General features: G+C 38.4%; 1 protein-coding gene across 1 annotated transcript in view; it reads right to left on the reverse strand.

The window, feature by feature from the left end:
* Nucleotides 1-18807, reverse strand: part of LOC114046211 (E3 ubiquitin-protein ligase SH3RF3-like) — a 515095-nt gene that overhangs the window by 107115 nt on the left and 389173 nt on the right. The window contains exon 4 of the mRNA XM_027866460.1: nucleotides 1795-1895. Coding sequence (XP_027722261.1) covers nucleotides 1795-1895 — 101 coding nt within the window. The remainder of the gene's footprint in view (nucleotides 1-1794; nucleotides 1896-18807) is intronic.

Genomic DNA, 18807 nt, shown 5'->3' on the forward strand with positions numbered 1-18807 from the left:
AAACTGTACTGAACAATTGCTGATGGTTGACCCAGGAGATCAAAATTAAATGTGACTACTCTTCAATCAGCCCTAAGCTTGAATCTCATTCTCAATTCTTAACCTAAAATTTGGAATTTTTCCTACAGATCTCTTATGTTCTCACTATACTCAGGGAACCTCAAAGAATAAATAATCTCTTTTTTTTTGGTTTTGTTGGTTGTGGTAACAGATAATTGAAACAGATGATCCATCAATGTAAGCCAAATATTTCACCACATGAATCTTAAAGGGATGTGTATGTGGTTATACACGTGGATTAAATTAATCGGGCCATTTCTAGAAAGGCTTTTGAAATTAGTAAATTTTTAAAAATGTGGACATGATCTAGGAGATTTTTTTTTGTTTATACAAGCTGGGTTTTGTAATGACACGGGTCCTTCATATCTCTAATGAAAACCTCATTTAGTGCCTCCTCCAGATCTACTTTCCTTTCTGCCATTGCCAGTCATGTCTAGCAAATGCATTGTCTTAAACATTCATTCAAAAACCCAGTTATTTCTAAAAGAGATGGGCAGCAAGATAATCTAAAGTGTGAGAGCATGCCCTTTTAAAGAATGTGCTTTTTAACTATGGGTGCCTTTATAAGAGCTGTAATTTAGAACAGAATTTGCTAAGTGAGACAGACACCTCTGCCACCTTCACTTCCTGGCAATGATTCATCTGCTTATAAATATCCTTTAGTATCTTAGAAATCTCAGAAATGGAAGGGACCTTGGAGGAGTCATCTAAACCTAATGTCCTTGTTTTACCATTTTACAGATGAAGAAATGGAAAACCAGAGAAATTTAGTAATTTTCATAGCCATTTAGTGGCAGGGCAGAGACAGAAAGTCAGAGGTGCTGAGTTCAAATACTGCCACTACCTGTGTGACCTTGATCAAGTTACAACCTTTCTGGTCCTCAGTTTCCTCATTTGGGTAGTGACAGGCTACCCCAAACTGAAAAAATCTTGACTATTGACCATCTGAATAGCCCAGGAGATGGTCTCTGAGGTCCCCTTCTGCCTCTAAATCTAGATTTTCACTGGCTGTCCCTCATGCCTGGAATGTTCTTCCTCTTTATCTTAACATCATGACAACCTTGGCTTCTTTCAAGTCCCTTAGAATCCCACGTTCTACCAGAAGGTAACCCTTTCCTGATCTCTCTTAATTCTAGTGCCTTCCTCTGTTGATTATTTCCAATTTATCATATGTATAAGCTTGTCTATACATAGTTGTTTTCATATTGTATCCCTTATTAGATTATGAGTTCTTTAGAGCAGAGGCTATCTTTTGACCTTCGTTGTATCCCCAGTGCTTAGCACAGTGCCTGGCACATAGTAGGCACTTAATAAATGTTTACTGACTGATAGATCTATGATCCTATGAATTCAGGTCTCCTTAATTCTCTAGGGTGCTTTTCACTATCACGTTCTGTTTTGTACTTAAATACTGAAATAGATCTGTGACCAAACGAAATACCATATATGTAAAGTAATGTGCAAACTTTAGTATAAACTATAAAACCTAAAAGTAAAAAATATAAAAGTTAGGTATTACCTCATTAATTTGTATGTGCCCTCAAACAATTCTGAACTCACCTGTTCCTTCCCACCCTTGCCCTGGCCTCTTGTTCATGTTTTCCGTCCAGCTAACCCTGGCTTAGAAAGAACTACATTTCAAGGCATATTGATAATGAAAAATCACTAAAACACCTTAACAAAAGCACAGGATTGGGGGGTGGGGGTGAGAATCCACATAAAACAGTAGCTTACATATTGAGGGGCAGCTGGACCTTTGGGGATGTTCCCTGTTCTCCAACAACTGCACTTGTCCGGGGCCCAGCCACCGTAGCAGATCCAGCTGAAGAAGAGTCCTGGAATTAGATAACAGAAGCAAAAGAAGAAAAAAAAGTAAGAATTCTTGAGTTCAGAGTATGAGTTTTCCCAAAGGAGAATGATCAAAGGCCAGGCAGCCTACCAGAAGAGTTTTTTCCCTGATGTCCTAGCTCAGCTGTCCTGTGCAGCCATGGACCTTTTTAGCTTTGAGAATCCTAAGAACACACTCCTGGAACAGGGGACATCAGCAAATTAACCACATTACTCTAGGCCTGTCAAAATCACTCAACTGAGACTTGCATACTAGCCCCCAAACAACTTTGAAGAGAGAACATACCTGACTAGCATAGAAAGCCATTTCTCCATTAATATCCTTTGGGTGGCATCCAATTCGATTAATGCAACTGTATTTTTGAAAAGGATAGTAGGTTGTGTGTTTGGAGGCTTGGTTTACTCAAACTTGAGTTAAATCTCTGTGTTTATTATTGTTTTTGAAAAAGCAGAACAAAGGAGAAAATCTCACCAAAACCAAACCAAAACCTTTCATGTTGCCAGACTTTGAGTTCCCTTAAACATTACATTATAGGGGACCCTAGAGTAATCTCTTTAAAGAAAATGACAACTCTGGTACTGTACAAGAGGAAGGTATTGAAAAATGACCAAGTTTTATATAGTATCTCTTTTATTTGCTTTCTCTTTCTGTCTCATACACAGAATTTTTGTACACATACATGTTTTATACACAAAGTTTAATGTTTTATACACAATATACATATGTATACATATACTACATACACACATGCAATATATATGTGTGTATATACACACACACACATGCACACACACACACGTACTATCCATTAGACTGCAAGCTCCTTGAGGGCAGGGACTTTCTTTTGCCTCTTTTTGTATCCTCAGCACTTAGCACAGTGCCTGGTGCATAGTAGGTGCTTAATAAATGTTTATTGAATGAATATGTGTGTATATATGCATATATATGTATATATATGTATATCTATATCAATCTTAAAGTACTCAACAAACTTTGAGCTTATATTGTATAGGGAGAGCATTTAACTAACTGCTGAAACAGTGATGAATTTTTTTTGAATGAAATATACAACACTATTGAAAGACAGGATGATTTAGATAGGCTAGACATCTGGCTTCAGAATTAGGAAAACCCAAGGTTCAAGCTCTGCCCTTGATAATTCTTAACTGAGTGACTCTGGGAACATCTCTTACCCTTTCAGTACCCCAGGCACCTTTTTAAAACTATAAAAATTGCAGAGAAGTTGCTTAACTGCATTGTGGGAGATTTTTCTCATCAAGAGCTGCTAGATTGATGAATTGATAGGTATGTATGTATATATATATATGTGTGTGTGTGTGTGTGTGTGTGTGTATATATATATATATATATATATATTTAGAGAGAGAGATTTGTTATTGTTATTGTTCAGTCCTTTCAGTTGTGTCTGACTCTTTGTGATCCCATTTAGGGTTTTCTTGGAAAATGCACTGGAGTGGTTTTCAATTTCCTTCTCCAGCTTATTTTATAGATAAGGAAACAGACAAACAGGGCTAAGTGACTTGACCAGAGTGACAAAGCTATTAAGTATCTAAGGCTTGGACTCAGGAAAATGAGTCTTTCTGACTTCAGGCCCAACACTCTACATACTACATCACTTAGTTGCATACAGACACATATACACACACACTAAACAATTTAAGAAGCAAAAGATATTCTATCTACCTGAAGACAGAGGGTACAGAGAAATCTGAATTACATAATTAGTCATGCCAAGGGTACAGCCTGTATGGTGGCTAGTACACAAGGAATGAGAAGCCATAGGTATGTATCCATTCCTCAATACCCAAGCAACCATTGCTCCTTTCTCCAAGTTCAGGCCTCCTATCACTTTTTTGCTTTTATCTGTGCTGCTCCCTATCAGCTGTTACCACTCATTCCAAAGTCTTATGCTTGTTATGGTCTAGACTAAGTGATGGGGAGAGAAGAAGCAGGAAGGATCCTCTCCTGGCATGGATGTCCCATACTCTTAGTTGTTAGTGTGTTGGGACATCCACATTGTTTTTTGTCTTGATGACAGTTGGACCCACCATCCCTAATAGAACCAGTAGTTGGATACTCTAACAGGGGGACAAGAAGAGATGGATGAGGCTATAAGAGAGATGCCCAAAGCTCTGGCTCGCAGGTGAAGTTCACAAAGAATCATCAATACAGAAACTACAGGGAAATCAGAACTTAACTAGTCCAACCCCCTCATTTTGTAAATGTGAAAAAGAGGCCTATTGAGGCTAAGTGATTTGAAAGTCACAGAGATAAATGAGCATCATAGTCAAAATTTGAATCCAAATCCTCTGACTCTGAAGCCAGTACTCTTTACACTAAACCACCCTACCTCTCTGATTGGGTAATAAATTAAAAAGCTAGAACTTGCAGTAAGTTAGTCGGTTAATAAATATTATTGAAGCACCTACTATGTGCCTGGCACTATGCTAAGTGCTATAGACACAAACAAAAGGTAAAAGACAGTCCCTGCATCAACAAGTTCACAATATAGTGGGGGATACAACATGAAAACAAGATATATACAAGATAAATTAGAGATAACCAACAAAAAGAATTAAAAGGGAATCAGGAAAGGCTCCTGGCAGAAGGTGGGATTTCTGATGGGATTTGAAGGAATCCAGAAGGTGGAAATGAGGAAGAAGAAAATTCTAGGCTAGATAGAGTTCAGTTCCAGGCATGCAGGACAGCCAGTGAAAATGCCTGGAGTGAGGAGACGGAATGTCTAATTTGAAGACCAGAAAGGAGGCCAGTGACTGGATCACAGAGTACATGGTAAGGGTAAGGAGTAAGAAAACCAGAAAGGTAGGAAGGATGCAAGTTATAGAGGGCTTTAAAAGTCAAACAGAGGATTTTATATTTGATCCTGGAGATAATACGGTTGACTGAGTAGGAGGTGACATAGTCATTCTTGTGCTTTAGAAAGATCAGTTTGACAGCTGAGTGTTTGACAGCTGGAATGGGAAAGAGACTTGAGGCAGAAATACCAGCCACTAGGATTGTTGCAATAGTCCAGGCCGTGAGGTGATGAGGGTCAACCATATCCTACCTTTGACAATAATAGGGAAGTTTGGAGGGGGAGGGTTTTGGGGTAAAGATAATGAGCTAGTTTTGGACACAAGAATTTAAGATGTCTGTAAGAATCCAGTCTGAAATGCCTAATAAACAGTAGGAGTTGCAAGACAGGAGGTTAAGAGAAAAGTTGAAACCAGACAAATAAATCTGAATATCATTTGCATTGAGATGATAATTGAAACCATGGAGACTGATGAGGCTACCAAGTAAAACAATATAGAAGAAGAGAAAATGGCTAGGACAGAATGTTGGGAGACACTCATAGTTAACAGGCATGACCCAGATGAAGATCCAGCAAAGATCTACTAAGTAGGAGTGATCAGACAGATAGGACAAGAATCAGGACTAAATCCAGCATACCCATGTCAACCTCCACTGTCCCCTTCTACTATACCAAGCTGCCAAGTTGGAGACAGCTGGGTGATCAGAAGGCTGCTATGGTATCTGAGCCGAAGGTGTAGCACGGGCAGTGGATTTGAATAAGCTCTAGACAAAAACATTCCCTCAGAAGATTTCTATTCATCTGCATCACTTCCTTTGGCACTTCATGGGTGATTTCTCATCCATATTCTGGCCAGTGCCGATCCTGAATAGTTTACGAGGTCTAACAAGGTAGAGCTATAGGCAACCTATTGATTCTATACCATGTAGTTAACATCCCTCGATGACTGGGGACTAATAAAGGTGCTCAAAATATCTTGTGCTATTCACCACACAACATCTGTAATCTATAAGAATCAAGAAACTATACATTTTTTAAGAGCACAGAGTGTCTGGCAGGATGAAAAAATACTACAGCAATAGTAAAACTCTGCTTCATTCATGTCTCCAAGGTAACCCCAAGTCTCAAAGGACTTAACATTTCAAACACTGACACTTATGAGAGAAACCTTAGATTTTCAAAGACTGCCAAGATCCAATTTTCAAGTTGCAATAGCCCCTTTTTAGGTCTTGCCCTTTTAGCACAAATACACAGAAGCCCTATTTCCACACTTCAGAAAAGATGAAGAGGACCACGTGGGAGCTGAGGCTGAAGGGGGGCGCCTGGAGCCCCATGCTTCTTTTACACAAACACGGACCCTAGGATGTTTTCCTTTTGTAGTTCAGTTACATTAAGATGGTTGGCAGTGATTGTGCTAAAAAAGGACTTGCACTTGCTCTCAATTAAGATTGAATATTGGGAAATATTCCCCTAAAATATCTGAGACACAGCATGGCCAATGGATAGAATGACAGACTTGGAGTCAGGAAGACCTGGGCTTAAAATACTGTTGTAGTTGTGTGAATCCAGCTGGGCAAATCACTTAGGTTTCTTATTCATTCATTCATTGACTAATTCATTCATTCATTTAAGGTAGGGTTGAATTAAGTGACCTGAGGTCCTTTGAGACCTAAATCTAAGATACTATGATCTCTACTCTATTGTCTCATCAGATAACATCCATCATAGCTGGTTGCAGACTGATTCACAGGAGACTGGACCTGTGATTTCATTCATATAAAGAACTCTTAGACGAGAAAACTCCCTGCATTAATATAAGTTGGCATCTTTTCTGAAACGTATAGTCTTAGAGGGTTAGAGGACCCAGAGCAGTGAGAGGACAACATAGATAGAACCATAAGGGAGAGACATCCAGAGAGTAAGGATGGCAGCTCAGACCTGATATGAAGGTTCTCAGATGGAAAGGTCATGAGATGAAGCCATGGAATGCAACTGGTAGCCAGAATGAGAATATGTGATAAACAAAGCAAATGCCCTCCTGTCACTGGCTGAAGGTAGAACCAAGGAACAAGGGAAGGGAAAGAAATAAATGTTTCTATAGCACTTACTACATGCTAGACGTGTAGTAATTAATGTCATGTGTTATACATATTTGCTTCTCACATCCAACCTTTGTCTGCCTCAGTTTACTGAACTATAAAATGGGGATAATAATAGCACCTACCTCTCAGGGCTGCTGTGTGAAGATCAAATGAAATAATATTTGTATTTATAATAGTCAAATACAAATATTACAGTTATCCTTTTCACATTGGGGCTTTCCCCAGTGAGGTTTCAATATATCGTGGGTCGGCACAAATGGGAATTTTTTGAAAGTTTTGTGGAAACCGCAGACAACACATGAAGGCCAACAGACCACACAGAAAAAGTTTAGAAACTCAGAAATGCGTAAAATATATGTGTGAAATTGTATAATATCAACCCAAATTTTACAAGGTATTGTAAACAGCCCACAAAAGAAAAGGAAAACATTCAGACCTCTTTTCTAGTACGAAGGGAGGAGTCAACAAATTTTATGCAGATTTTCCAGAATAATGAGGGTGCTGTGCCCCTAACATCTACAATGTGGAAAGGATAATTGTATTTCATTTGATCCTCACAGAGCAACCCTGAGAGGTAGGTGCTATTATTATCCCCATTTTATAGTTGAGTAAACTGAAGCAGACTACTGGCAAACTGAAAGTGCATATGGATTTTCATTACAATTTTGATGTCCTTCAGCCACCCAAGAAACAAAACAGTGCATCATGACTGGAAGAGAGGGGTAAGAACGATTTCTTTCTGTCTGGCAGAGGTTGAAGAGGCCAGCTCAGACTGGAATTTGTAAGATAAGTGAGTCAAGTACCATGGCATTAAAGGCTCAGGACACCATCTTTTCTTGCATCCTCCTACTCCCCTGGGTGAGCTGAACAGAAAATACTCCATATGGTGGGGTTTTACAGGGCTCAGGGAGGATTCAGCCAAGTAGACATATCAGTCTGAGGGTATCTTGAGATTCAAAGGACAAGATCAGCCAAAATCCTACATTTTAAGGGAAGATAGGGGACTGATCCTCTTGTATAATAGTGGGTTTGAGGAACTCTAGGAGGGATTGTTCCCTCTGCTAGGAAACAAGTCCTAAATAGGTCTAAATTTGACTCAATTTAATAAGCATTTATTAAGTATTTACAGTGCCAGGCACTGCACTAGATACTAAGAGTAGATACAAGTCAACCAGCATTCATTAAGTATCTACTCAGTTCCAGGCACTGTGCTAAGCCCTGGAGATAGGAAGAAAGGTAAAAAACAGTCCTTGTTCTCAAGAAACTCATGGTCTAACAAAAACAAAAATGAAAATAATCCCAGCCCTCAAAGACTTTACATTCGTTTAGGGTGGGAAGAGTGAAGAAAAGTAAATAAAAACATAAAAAAGTATGCAAAAATACAAATCAGTCTTTTTTTTAAAGGCAGGGTACTAGGAAGCAGTAACAATTAAGAGCCTCAAGAAAGGTTTCATGTAGAAGGTAATATTTGAGCTGAGCCTCTATTAATGCTAGGGGATATCAAGCATTGGAGGTGAGGAAAGAGAGTGTTCCATCCATAAGAAACAGGTTGTATAAAGGCACATAAGATGGAGATATTTACAGGAAACAGCAAGTAAGCCAGTTGGTTGGAATGAAGAGTACACAGAAAGCAATGGGATGGTGGAGGAAAAGTTTAGAAAATTAGGTTAGAGTCAAATTTTAAATGGACTGAAATGCCAAACAAGACAGTTTGTATTTTATTCATAAAAATGTCCATCAAGCAATATTTGTTGTTTTAAAATACAATATTTCTTAGGGCAGTTAGACGGTACAATGGATAGAGTGCTGGTCCTGGAGTCAGGAAAACTCATCATCCTCAGTTCAAATCTGACCTGAGATGCTTACTAGCTATGTCACCCTGGGCAAGTCACTTAAGCCTGTTTGGCTCAGTTTCCTCATCTATAAAATGAGCTGGAGAAGGCAATGACAAAGCATTCCAGTATCTTTACCAAGAAAATCCAAATAGGGCCACAAAGAGTTGGACATAGCTGAAACAATTGAACAACAGCAACAAAAATTTCTTAGAGTTAGGGGTAGGGGTGGAGAAGAAAGAAAAAGAACATTCTTCATATCCTCTGAAAATTGAAGTTGGAGAAGCGTGTTCCAATGTATCTGAACACTTGCCCTGAGTACAGAATTCTTGTCTTTCCTACTTCCAGTCCTGGGGCTTAGTTCAATGAAAGGGGTGCCTGATCAATGCTGTTGACCAACATATTTGAGTGAAGAGCTCCCCAGTGACTTCACTGGCAGCTTGTTGAGCTCACATTTGCAGGGTGTCTAATGATATTTACAGATTATCTCTTGTGTGGAAAACCTTGAGTCATGGACCCCTATAGGAAGAACAAGGTACTCAGATATAATCTCTGCTCTCAGGTCTTAAAATCCAATGAGGGAGAGAGGCACAATTCTGAGCAACTTAAGGGTTAAAAAAAATAAACACTGAGTTTTTAGGGCATGTTCTATAAAGGTTAGTTAGCTCCTCATGTGGATTAGACCTTTATCTCTGACAGCTGTCATTTGATAATATTTTGTGTTAAGGGTAACACAGTAGGCATTGACTTTGGTGTGGATGCTCAGGGTATGGGAAACTAAGAAGCTTAGAAAGGGGCCATTTTGAAATCACTAGGGTTTATTTTATTTTATTTTTCAGATCCAGAAAGGGCTAATTTAAATGCATTTTGCCCAAAGCACAGGTCTGACCGTGTCGCTCCATAAATTTCAGTGGTTCTTTATTTCCTCTAAGGTCAAATACAAACTTCTCTGTTTGGCATTTAAGGCCGTTCACAGTTTGGCTCTAACCTACCTTTTCAGGTCATGATATATGACTCCCATTTCACTCATGCTACAGTCCAGCCAAACCGGCCTTTCTGGTGTTTCTCATGTACCATGCCTTTGTACTCTATCTCCCATTTCTGGAACGCTCTTTCTTTTCACCTGTCACTCTGAACCCCTTGTTTCTTTCAAAATTCAGCTCAAGCACCACCCACTACATGAATCCTCTCCTGATTCCCTCTTCCTTGCCACCACCAGCGGGTGGTTAATGCCCTCACCGAAAAAACCTCCTACTTATCCTCTATATATTTTATATGAATGTAGCCCAAGTACGTCTGATACACAGTGAACTGCATGATGGGAATTGGCATTTTACAGGTTGGAATGAAACCTCTGTGATTGCAATCAGCAGAGAAAGTACCAGGACCCCAGAACTGAAACACAGAGGTCTGAGCACAGGAGTGTTTTTTGGATTGGGGGAGCAAGGCCCCTGAAGCAGTTAATTGGCAGTTGGGGAAAGAAAGAGAGAAGCTTCTACAGGCATTTTGCCTTGAGAGTTCAGAGGCTAGAGCCTGAGAGTTACAGGCTGGACTTCAACGACCATGGCTTCCACTTGTTAGAAAAACTCTGATAAGTGTGGTTGGAATAGATTGAAGTTATGACAACTTGTCACCCCATTAGATCATCAAAAAGACAGTGGAAATTTAACTCCTATCCTTCCTCTCCTCCTTCTCCCAAGCCTGCAGCTGCCAGTGATTTTTCTACACAAATTTTTGATTTCTTTAAGTTGTTTTTAATTATTGATGGCTTCATATAAAATGACTGGTCATAGCTGCTTTGTGATTTGTGCATGGTTTTCATTGCAAACTTGGGGATTTTTAATCCTTATTTTATGAAATGAAAAATATGAAAAATAGTATGAAACTATGAAAAAGAATCCATTTTATGGAAGGAGCTGTTTGCTAGGACTGGCAGAGAGAGGAAAATTGAGGTCTGATTTGCCTCTTTAGAGTAGCTAGTATTTGATCCTAGTTTGGGACCTCTGAGCTTTGATAATAGAATTTTATTATTTTGATGAAATAATTAAGTCATAATATATTATAATGCTATTATAATATATTATATTGTTAATATGTTATATTATAATGTTACTATAATATATTACAATGACATATTGTAATATATTACCTATTGCATTATTAAATAATTAAATTAAATGATTTTTATGTGCTAAACTTCCCAAACACAGAATTAAAACTGGATCTGGTTTATTCTGCTCCTTAGTTTGAAACTGAGGGCCAAGTGGTTATGCTGGTTTAGTTGGGGATAGTCAAGGACTGGACAGACATGTTGTCCATCCCACATTCTCTCCACACTTGCCCAGTGAAATGAAGGTAATAACCTTGAAACGAGAGTTACACTCCAGGACAGGTTAAGGGAGGAGAGTCTGGAAAGAAAGCCCATTAGGCCTGAATCCCAAAGGTGGAATTCTAGAGAAGAAACTAAACTATTTTTCTTTTTTCTTCCTTTAAATCTTGCCTAGTTGTGCTCCCTGCTGGTTATATACACAGGAGTAGGCTACAGCCAGCTAGAATCAACAATAATGCAAATTAAACTTAAAAGTGTATCAAATGTACTTTTTTTTTTTTTTGGAGAGTCAGTTATTAAACATTTACCAGCACATTCCTGGATAAACATGTGTGTATCTATGTCATCTCCCCTTATAGAATGTAAGTCTTTTGAGGGAAGGATCTGCTTCTTTTTTTATCTTTACTTGCTTAGTGCCTAGCACAGCAATTGATAAATATGTAAAGAATAATTTATTTATTGAGTATCAAAATAGAAATTAGTCAAGTTACTTTTATTTTTTATTTATTTTTTTGCTAGGCAATGGGGTTAAGTGACTTGCCCAGGGTCACACAGCTAGTAAGTGTTATGTGTCTGAGGCCAGATTTGAACTCAGGACCTCCTGACTCCAGGGCCGGTGCTCTATCCACTGTGCCATCTAGCTGCCCCTTAAGTCACTTTTAAATATCAGGAGGTATACCATATGATACCCAAATAGGCCAAGATCTCAGTCCCAGTGTAGAATATTTAAATCAAAACAAGAAGCATTTATTAAACACTTATTATAAGCTAGGTACTATGTTAAGCACTCAGGATATAAAGATGACCAAATAGCTCCTGCCTTCATGGAGCTTATATTCTATTGGAAGGATACAAGATAAACAAATGCAAATATATGAAGTAGCTTCTTGATGTAAAGGATGCTAATAACTAGGAATATCAGAAAAGGCCGTGCAAAGGAGGGGTGGTTCTTGCGCTGAAAAGAGCTTGGAATTCCAGCAGAAGGAGGTAATAAGGCGAAACACTGCAGATGTAAGGGGCAGCTCGTGCAAAGATACAGAAGCTGGACACATGATGCTGTATAAAGGGAACAACATTAAGGAACATTTGAGTAGAATTGTTGTTGTTTGCCCTTTGTTCTTGAGAAGGACCAATGACATCAGGAGGGTGACGTCTTGACTTGCAAGTGAATTGGAGTTAAGTGAGGCAGGGCTATGCAAAGTCATCAACCTCACTCTCTCCTCCAGAGTCATCTGGGTCCAGTGGCAAGAAATCGGTCAGATTGCAATGGGGGATCTTGGTCTTTTTAAGCTAAGGTCTTTCCGAGGTCTCAGTTTGTCTGAGGCAACACGCATTCAGTAGTTAAAGGCTAGGTAAGAACTGAGGTAAAAGAAGGCCTACTTTGTCTTCTCAAAAGAATCAGTCAGGGAGGGGAAGACCTTCAGAGATTCTCTGACTAGAATGCAGAGTACATGTGGAAAAGGAATGGAAAGTAAGTTTGGAAAGGCAGGCTGCAGTCAGATTGTGAGTTATTTATTATTTTTTCTTTTCTTTTTTTGGGGGGGTTATAATGTTTAAAAATTTCCTCTTAATTATTATATACTCAACAAACTTCTATAAACATGTGCTTTCCTTAAACAAAGAAGAATACAAAAATTTGTAAATGACAACATGAATGTTTAAGTGCAAAGGGATCAAATTGCCAAGGATAGGTGTCTGTTTTTTATTCTAGGGGAAATAGGGAACCACTGCAGGTTCTTGGGCAGGGAAGTGACACAATCAATCTGTGGTTTAGGAAGATTATTTTGGCAACTTTGGAGTGGAGAGGGTAAAGACTGAAAGTAGATAGGCCAATTAGGAGATTGTTGCAATAGTATGGGGCTTAAATTAGATAGAAAGTAGGAGCCCAATGGATAGAGAGAAGATGTGGACATATTATGGGGGCAAAGGAAGCAAGACTTAGCAACTGATTGGATATGGGGAATGAAGAAGATGGGAGTGTCTAGGTCAGAAGACTTCAAGTTACAAACCTGGATATTGCCCTCAGCTATCACTTCTCAATGCTTCCATTTATAGGTTCTTTCTGGTATTTCCACTGATTTTAGGGGCAGCTAGGTGACAGAGTGGATAGAATGCTGGGCCTTTAGTCAGGAAGACCTGAGTTCAGATCCAGTCTCAGACACTGTATAACCCTGGGTAAGTCACTTAACCTGTGTTTGCCTCAGTTTCCTCAATTGTAAAATGGGGTTAGCAGCACCTACCTCTCATAGTTGCAAGGATTCAATGTGATAATATTTGAAATGATAATAATAACAATGACGATAGCTAGCATATATATAGCATCTATGTGTCAGGTACTGTACTAAGCACTTCATAAATATATTTGTAATTTATAAATATGATGTACTTGTAAATTTATATATTTACAGACAGGTTTGTAAAGTATTTAGCACAGTGCCTGGCATGTAGTAGGTGTTATATCATGCTTATTTCCTTTCCCCTCTTCTTTGATTCTTTTCTGATCTTAGCTGAGAAGTGGTTAACATTTCCGTATTCAAACCTCACATTAACCCTGCATTGCTACTTAAAGTATCCACAGTGACTTAACCAGCTTTCCTGATTTTATGTAATTGAATTATTTCTTGTTTCCTAATACAGAAAACATCTCCTCAGCTTTAGCTTGTCTTCCAGCTGGGCATTGCTTCCCTTCTTGGCCCAGCTCTCCTCCAAGGGTCTCCAACATCTTTAACAGTGGAGGAAGTGAGGTCATTGTCTGCTTCAGGTGATTCTAATTAATGTACTCATTATTTCCTCTGGGTGAATGACTAAACCTTCTTGAGAGAAGCCTAACTATTTTTCAATGTAATCAATACATGTCAAACAAAGTTAACCTAACGCATATTATAAATATGAATCAAAGAGATTTTTTTCATACACATAACCATAACTATAGTACAGATTTATGCCAAGGATAATGGCATACATGCATTTCCAATTAATTATAACCCCTTATGGTCAGGGACTTTATCGGATTATTCTCTTTTTATCTCCTACAGTGCCCAGCATTCAGTAACTTGAGTAAGAGCTGAAAGGGACCATAGGGTTCAATTAGTTCAACATTCACATTTTATGGATGAGGAAACTGAGACCCAGAGAGTTTAAATGATTTCCCTAAGGTCACATAGACATTAAGCAGCTGTGCTGGAATTGGAACCCAAGTCCTATTTCTCTGAATTCTATGTTCTTTCTACTCTACCAGACTATCTTCTGGGGAGATGGGAATAATCTTTTTTTAATGTTAAGTATTAATGAAGTTACTGGAATCAGTTGAGGTTGTAAAGTCTTCATGGAAGAAGAAATTCTAGATGAGTTCTAATTGGGTTAGATAGCTCAGTGCAATCCCATATGATCCTCAGATTTTCTGAGGACTGAACAAGTTGGCCTGGTAGACTGTGTCAAAAGGGTTGTCTCTTGAGAAGGCTGAAGTCTGGTCAAAATAAGCAAGCTGTGCTGGCTCACTACATGGAGAAATCAGTGACATCTGTGCTTATAGCAAGAATATTCTTCCTGCTACTATCCTTCTTGTATTTAGAGACAGTGAATAACCAACCTGAAACCCATAAATCCACACTACCCACTTTTTTCCAGTCATTTTTCAGTTGTGTCCTACTCTTGTGACCCTATTTGTGGTTTTCTTGGCAAAGCTACTGGAGTGGTTTGCTATTTCCTTTTCCAGTTAATTTTTTTTACATATGAGGAAACTGAGGCAAACTGAAGTTAAGTGACTTGGCTGGGGTCACACAGCTGGTAAGCACCTGAAGCTGGATTTGAACTCAGGAAGATGAGCCACATAAAGCTCAGTGGAAGAAACAGAGTAGAGCAGCTTTTTGGAGAGTTCTCCTTAGATGACATACCTTCTTAAGAGGTCCTGAAAATCTGAAGAGGTGCTAAGAGGGGAATATGTCCTCTTTAAGAGTTCTGTGATAAAGATTAATGTGAGAGGAAACATGGTTTAGTGTAGGTGACAGACTCAAATAGAAAAGGGGACTACATATGGAAGTATATATTGACTTAGAAACCATGCGTTAACATTATCTATGTTTTATTGTATTTTATTTATTTTGTTAAATATTTCCCAATTACATTTTAATCTGGTTCTAGACACCCTCAGGAGGAGTGTTGTGGGCTACATGCCACAGGGCACATCTGACTCCTTTCAGGAGTGGATCGAGGCATTCTAGTCAAAAAGATCTGGGTCTGAGAACTGCTTCTGATTGATCCTGGCTGTGTGACCTTGAGAAAGTCCCTTAACCCCCAGGCAACTCTCTGACTCTAAGTTACACAGCAGAGTTAGATATGTATGAATAATGGGAGTTAACTCTTTAGGGAGTAGAATCATCCCTTCAGTCCAAGAGAATGATTACAAACATGGAACCCTGCACAAGTTACATAGATGATCAGTATGTAGAGAAACATTTGGAGATGATATAGTGTCCACACCTGACATCCTTTTAATATTTAACACTCCCTAGTATTTATTATAATAATATAGGTGGTTATAAGGCAAAAAAAGGGATCTAACAACAAGGAAAAAGCAAGAGGCATAATTTGGTTTGAAATGTTTAATTTCACAGCAGAGTACCTGCTGTTTCCTCTACACCCTCTTCTCCTTGCCAGCACGAGTAATACGTGGCCTAACTGGAATTCAGCCTCTTTTTGCTTTTATAAGTTTGAGACAGCTCTCTGATACTGCTTGCATTACTTTGGAGGTTTAATTTAAAAGGATTCTATGCCTTAAGGGATTGGCAAAGGCATGGCAGGAACAAGGGAGTCAGAAATACAGTGATAAAACCATGGAAGAAGAAGGCACAGTCCTATTCCATATTCCAGCCACTTTGGAGAGAAATAATTGCTGCTATCAGACAAATGTTCTTATCACCACTACCATCACCAGCAGCCTGAAATCTTTCCTCCCACTTCAAAGCCAAACCCCAGTCAAGCTTCACCGTGAGGCCCTGCCACATTAACAAATTCAAAGGAACATGCCTCTTAATGCATCAGATTCATATTTACATTTTATTTTCAGTAATTTCTTTTTGAACCTACTACAAAAGGGGGCAAAAAAAAATTGGTCAGAAGGTTTGGCATACTCAGATTAACACACCATTGACTGGAAACATCTGAGTTCGAAAATCCAGCTAATGGCCCTTGAGATTCAGGCAACTCGTTTTTGTAATTCACAGACTCCATAAAACAATGACTCTAGCAATCACTTTGGGCCTTAATGTTCCAAGAAATAACACATAAGCATTTAACACCCGCCAAGGCAGCCCATATCGACAAACTGTGTTACAAGGCAAGATAGAATGTCCTCATCAAATGTTAATTGCCAAAGCAGGAACTAAAAAGGATTTTCCTTCTTCAAAACAAGCTCTTCTGTCTGTCTTATCTTAAGAAAAAAGTATATATATATATATATATGTAATTCAAAGTAAATGATAATTGAAGTCAGAAGTTTTCCTCAGCAAAGAGTAAATAAAAAGTAAAATGCTGATACCACTGAGGTTATTCTTCATGTCAATATAATTGACACAATCCTCATTCATTCACTTACTCATTTGCTCAAAGGATTTTAGCTCTAAAGATGGATGGGGGCTTCTAATCCAAGCCCCTCATTTTACAGATGAGGAAATTGAGGCCCGGGGATGAGATATGACTTGCCCTGGGTCACATGGGTAGTGTCAGAGGCAGGATTTGAACCTAGGGCCTCTAACTTAACAGCCAGTACTCTTTCCACTGTTCTATATTGCACCTATGAAGCAAGCATTTATTAAGGGCCTACTGTATGCCAGGCACTATGACAAGCTCTCAGACTACCAAAACAGAAGCAAATAATAGCTAACATTTTTATATGTGTGTATATATATACATATATATGTATATATGTGTGTGTATGTGCATGTGTGCGTGTGTGTGTGTGTGTGTGTGTATAATTTATAGAGTACTCTGAGGTTTGCAAAGCACTATAACATGTATTATTTCATTTGATCTTCACAGTAACTATGTGACATTAAGTGTAGTTAGCTAAGTGAGTTAGTTGTCCAAGGTTGCACAGCTCATAAGGATTTAAGGCAGGATTTGAACTTAGGTCTTCCCAACTCCAGTCTGCGCAGTCTATCCACTACTCCACCTACTGCCTTGCCCAAAACAACCCCTGCCTTCATGGAGCTTATATTCTATTAGGGGGAAAATAACATGGACACAGAAAATTGAATATAAAATACATGGTATCCCAAAAGTCATCCTAGTTTTAAACTACTGGAGCTTAAAATTGGTCTAAGAATTTTGGGACATATTATATATACAAAGTGATTTCCAGGCTAAAGGAAAGTCAGAAAACTTAGATATAAATCTTGGATTTATTATCAATTCACTGAGAGACCTGGGGCAAACTCCTTTCCCTTCTGGAAGCATTATTTTCTCCATAAATTGGATAATATCATCTGTCACCCAGTATTGTGAAGATTCATGGGTGATACGGAAAACTTTTTGAACTACTGTTCAATTAGACTGAGGCTTTTCTTTTAATCACAGTTACATGTACCCACACTTCATTATATTTTGGCCTATTTTTTTTTTTTGGTGGGTAACTAAGGTCCTGCTTTGTTACAATTTCCCGGATTTTAAATGAGAAGGTTATCACTTAGACACTTGAGGGAGATATATTATATGTTAAATGTTAATATTATGAGATCAGCAGAGAAAAATGAGATCCGTTATGATATGGCTGGGATTAATAGTAGGGAACATGAGGGTGTGTGGACAAATATAGGGCAGATGAATTAGATAGCAAAGTTCAAATCCCTTTCTCTGCTATGGAGACAGACCCTAAAAAGTATCATCTCCTCATTTTAATTTTTAATGTGTCCAGAAAAAGCTGTAATCACCCTCAAGGAACCATGAAAGATACATGTTTTATTCATTACAAGCTCCTACAATATTACACAACAGTGTAAATCAGACTCTTACAGTCTTTCTTCCTCAAGAAAACTGTACAGTAAAACATTTACACAGACCAATTCTTCCTTTCCTGGCTCTTTGAAGAGCAATTGAAACCCTTCTTTAGTGTTTACTAATGCTAGACCAATGCTCATGCCTCCTATAGGCAGAGATTCACTGAATTGGAACCAGCTGCTGACTCTGTCATTTCCTTCATGCCTAAAAATCTGTTCAGGAAAGGGAGAATGGCGCACGTAGAGACCTCTCTGCCCCTCCCAGCTCATCCTGGTTCTGCCATTACTTATGTGACTTTGGGCAAATCACTTCCCTTTTCTGGACCTCAGTTTTCTCATCTTTGGAATGAGAGGGTTATGATTGATAAGGTCCTTTCCAGGCTTGATATCCTTCAGATGCCTTAACAAGGAAGATATTCAAGAAGTAGTAAGCGATTGTGGAAAGGGAGATGCTACCACCCAAGAAGCATTGTGGAATCATAGATTTAGAGTTGGGAGAAATATGCTAGATACAATTGATTATATTACTTTTTATGTGAAGGAAAAGAAACTGACAATCAGCAATGTTAAGTAATTTCTTGAAGGAAATATATATATATATACATATATACACATACATACATAACACACACATACACATGCATATATGCATACATTCATACATTTACATACATATACACACATTATATACATACATGTATACATATATACATACATGAATGTGTGTGTATATATGTGTATATATACATATATACACACATATATACACACACATATATATATACATATATATATATACATATATAT

The sequence above is a fragment of the Vombatus ursinus genome, unplaced genomic scaffold (genome assembly GCF_900497805.2).
Source record: "Vombatus ursinus unplaced genomic scaffold, bare-nosed wombat genome assembly UNPS02014781.1, whole genome shotgun sequence".
NCBI lineage: Eukaryota > Metazoa > Chordata > Mammalia > Diprotodontia > Vombatidae > Vombatus > Vombatus ursinus.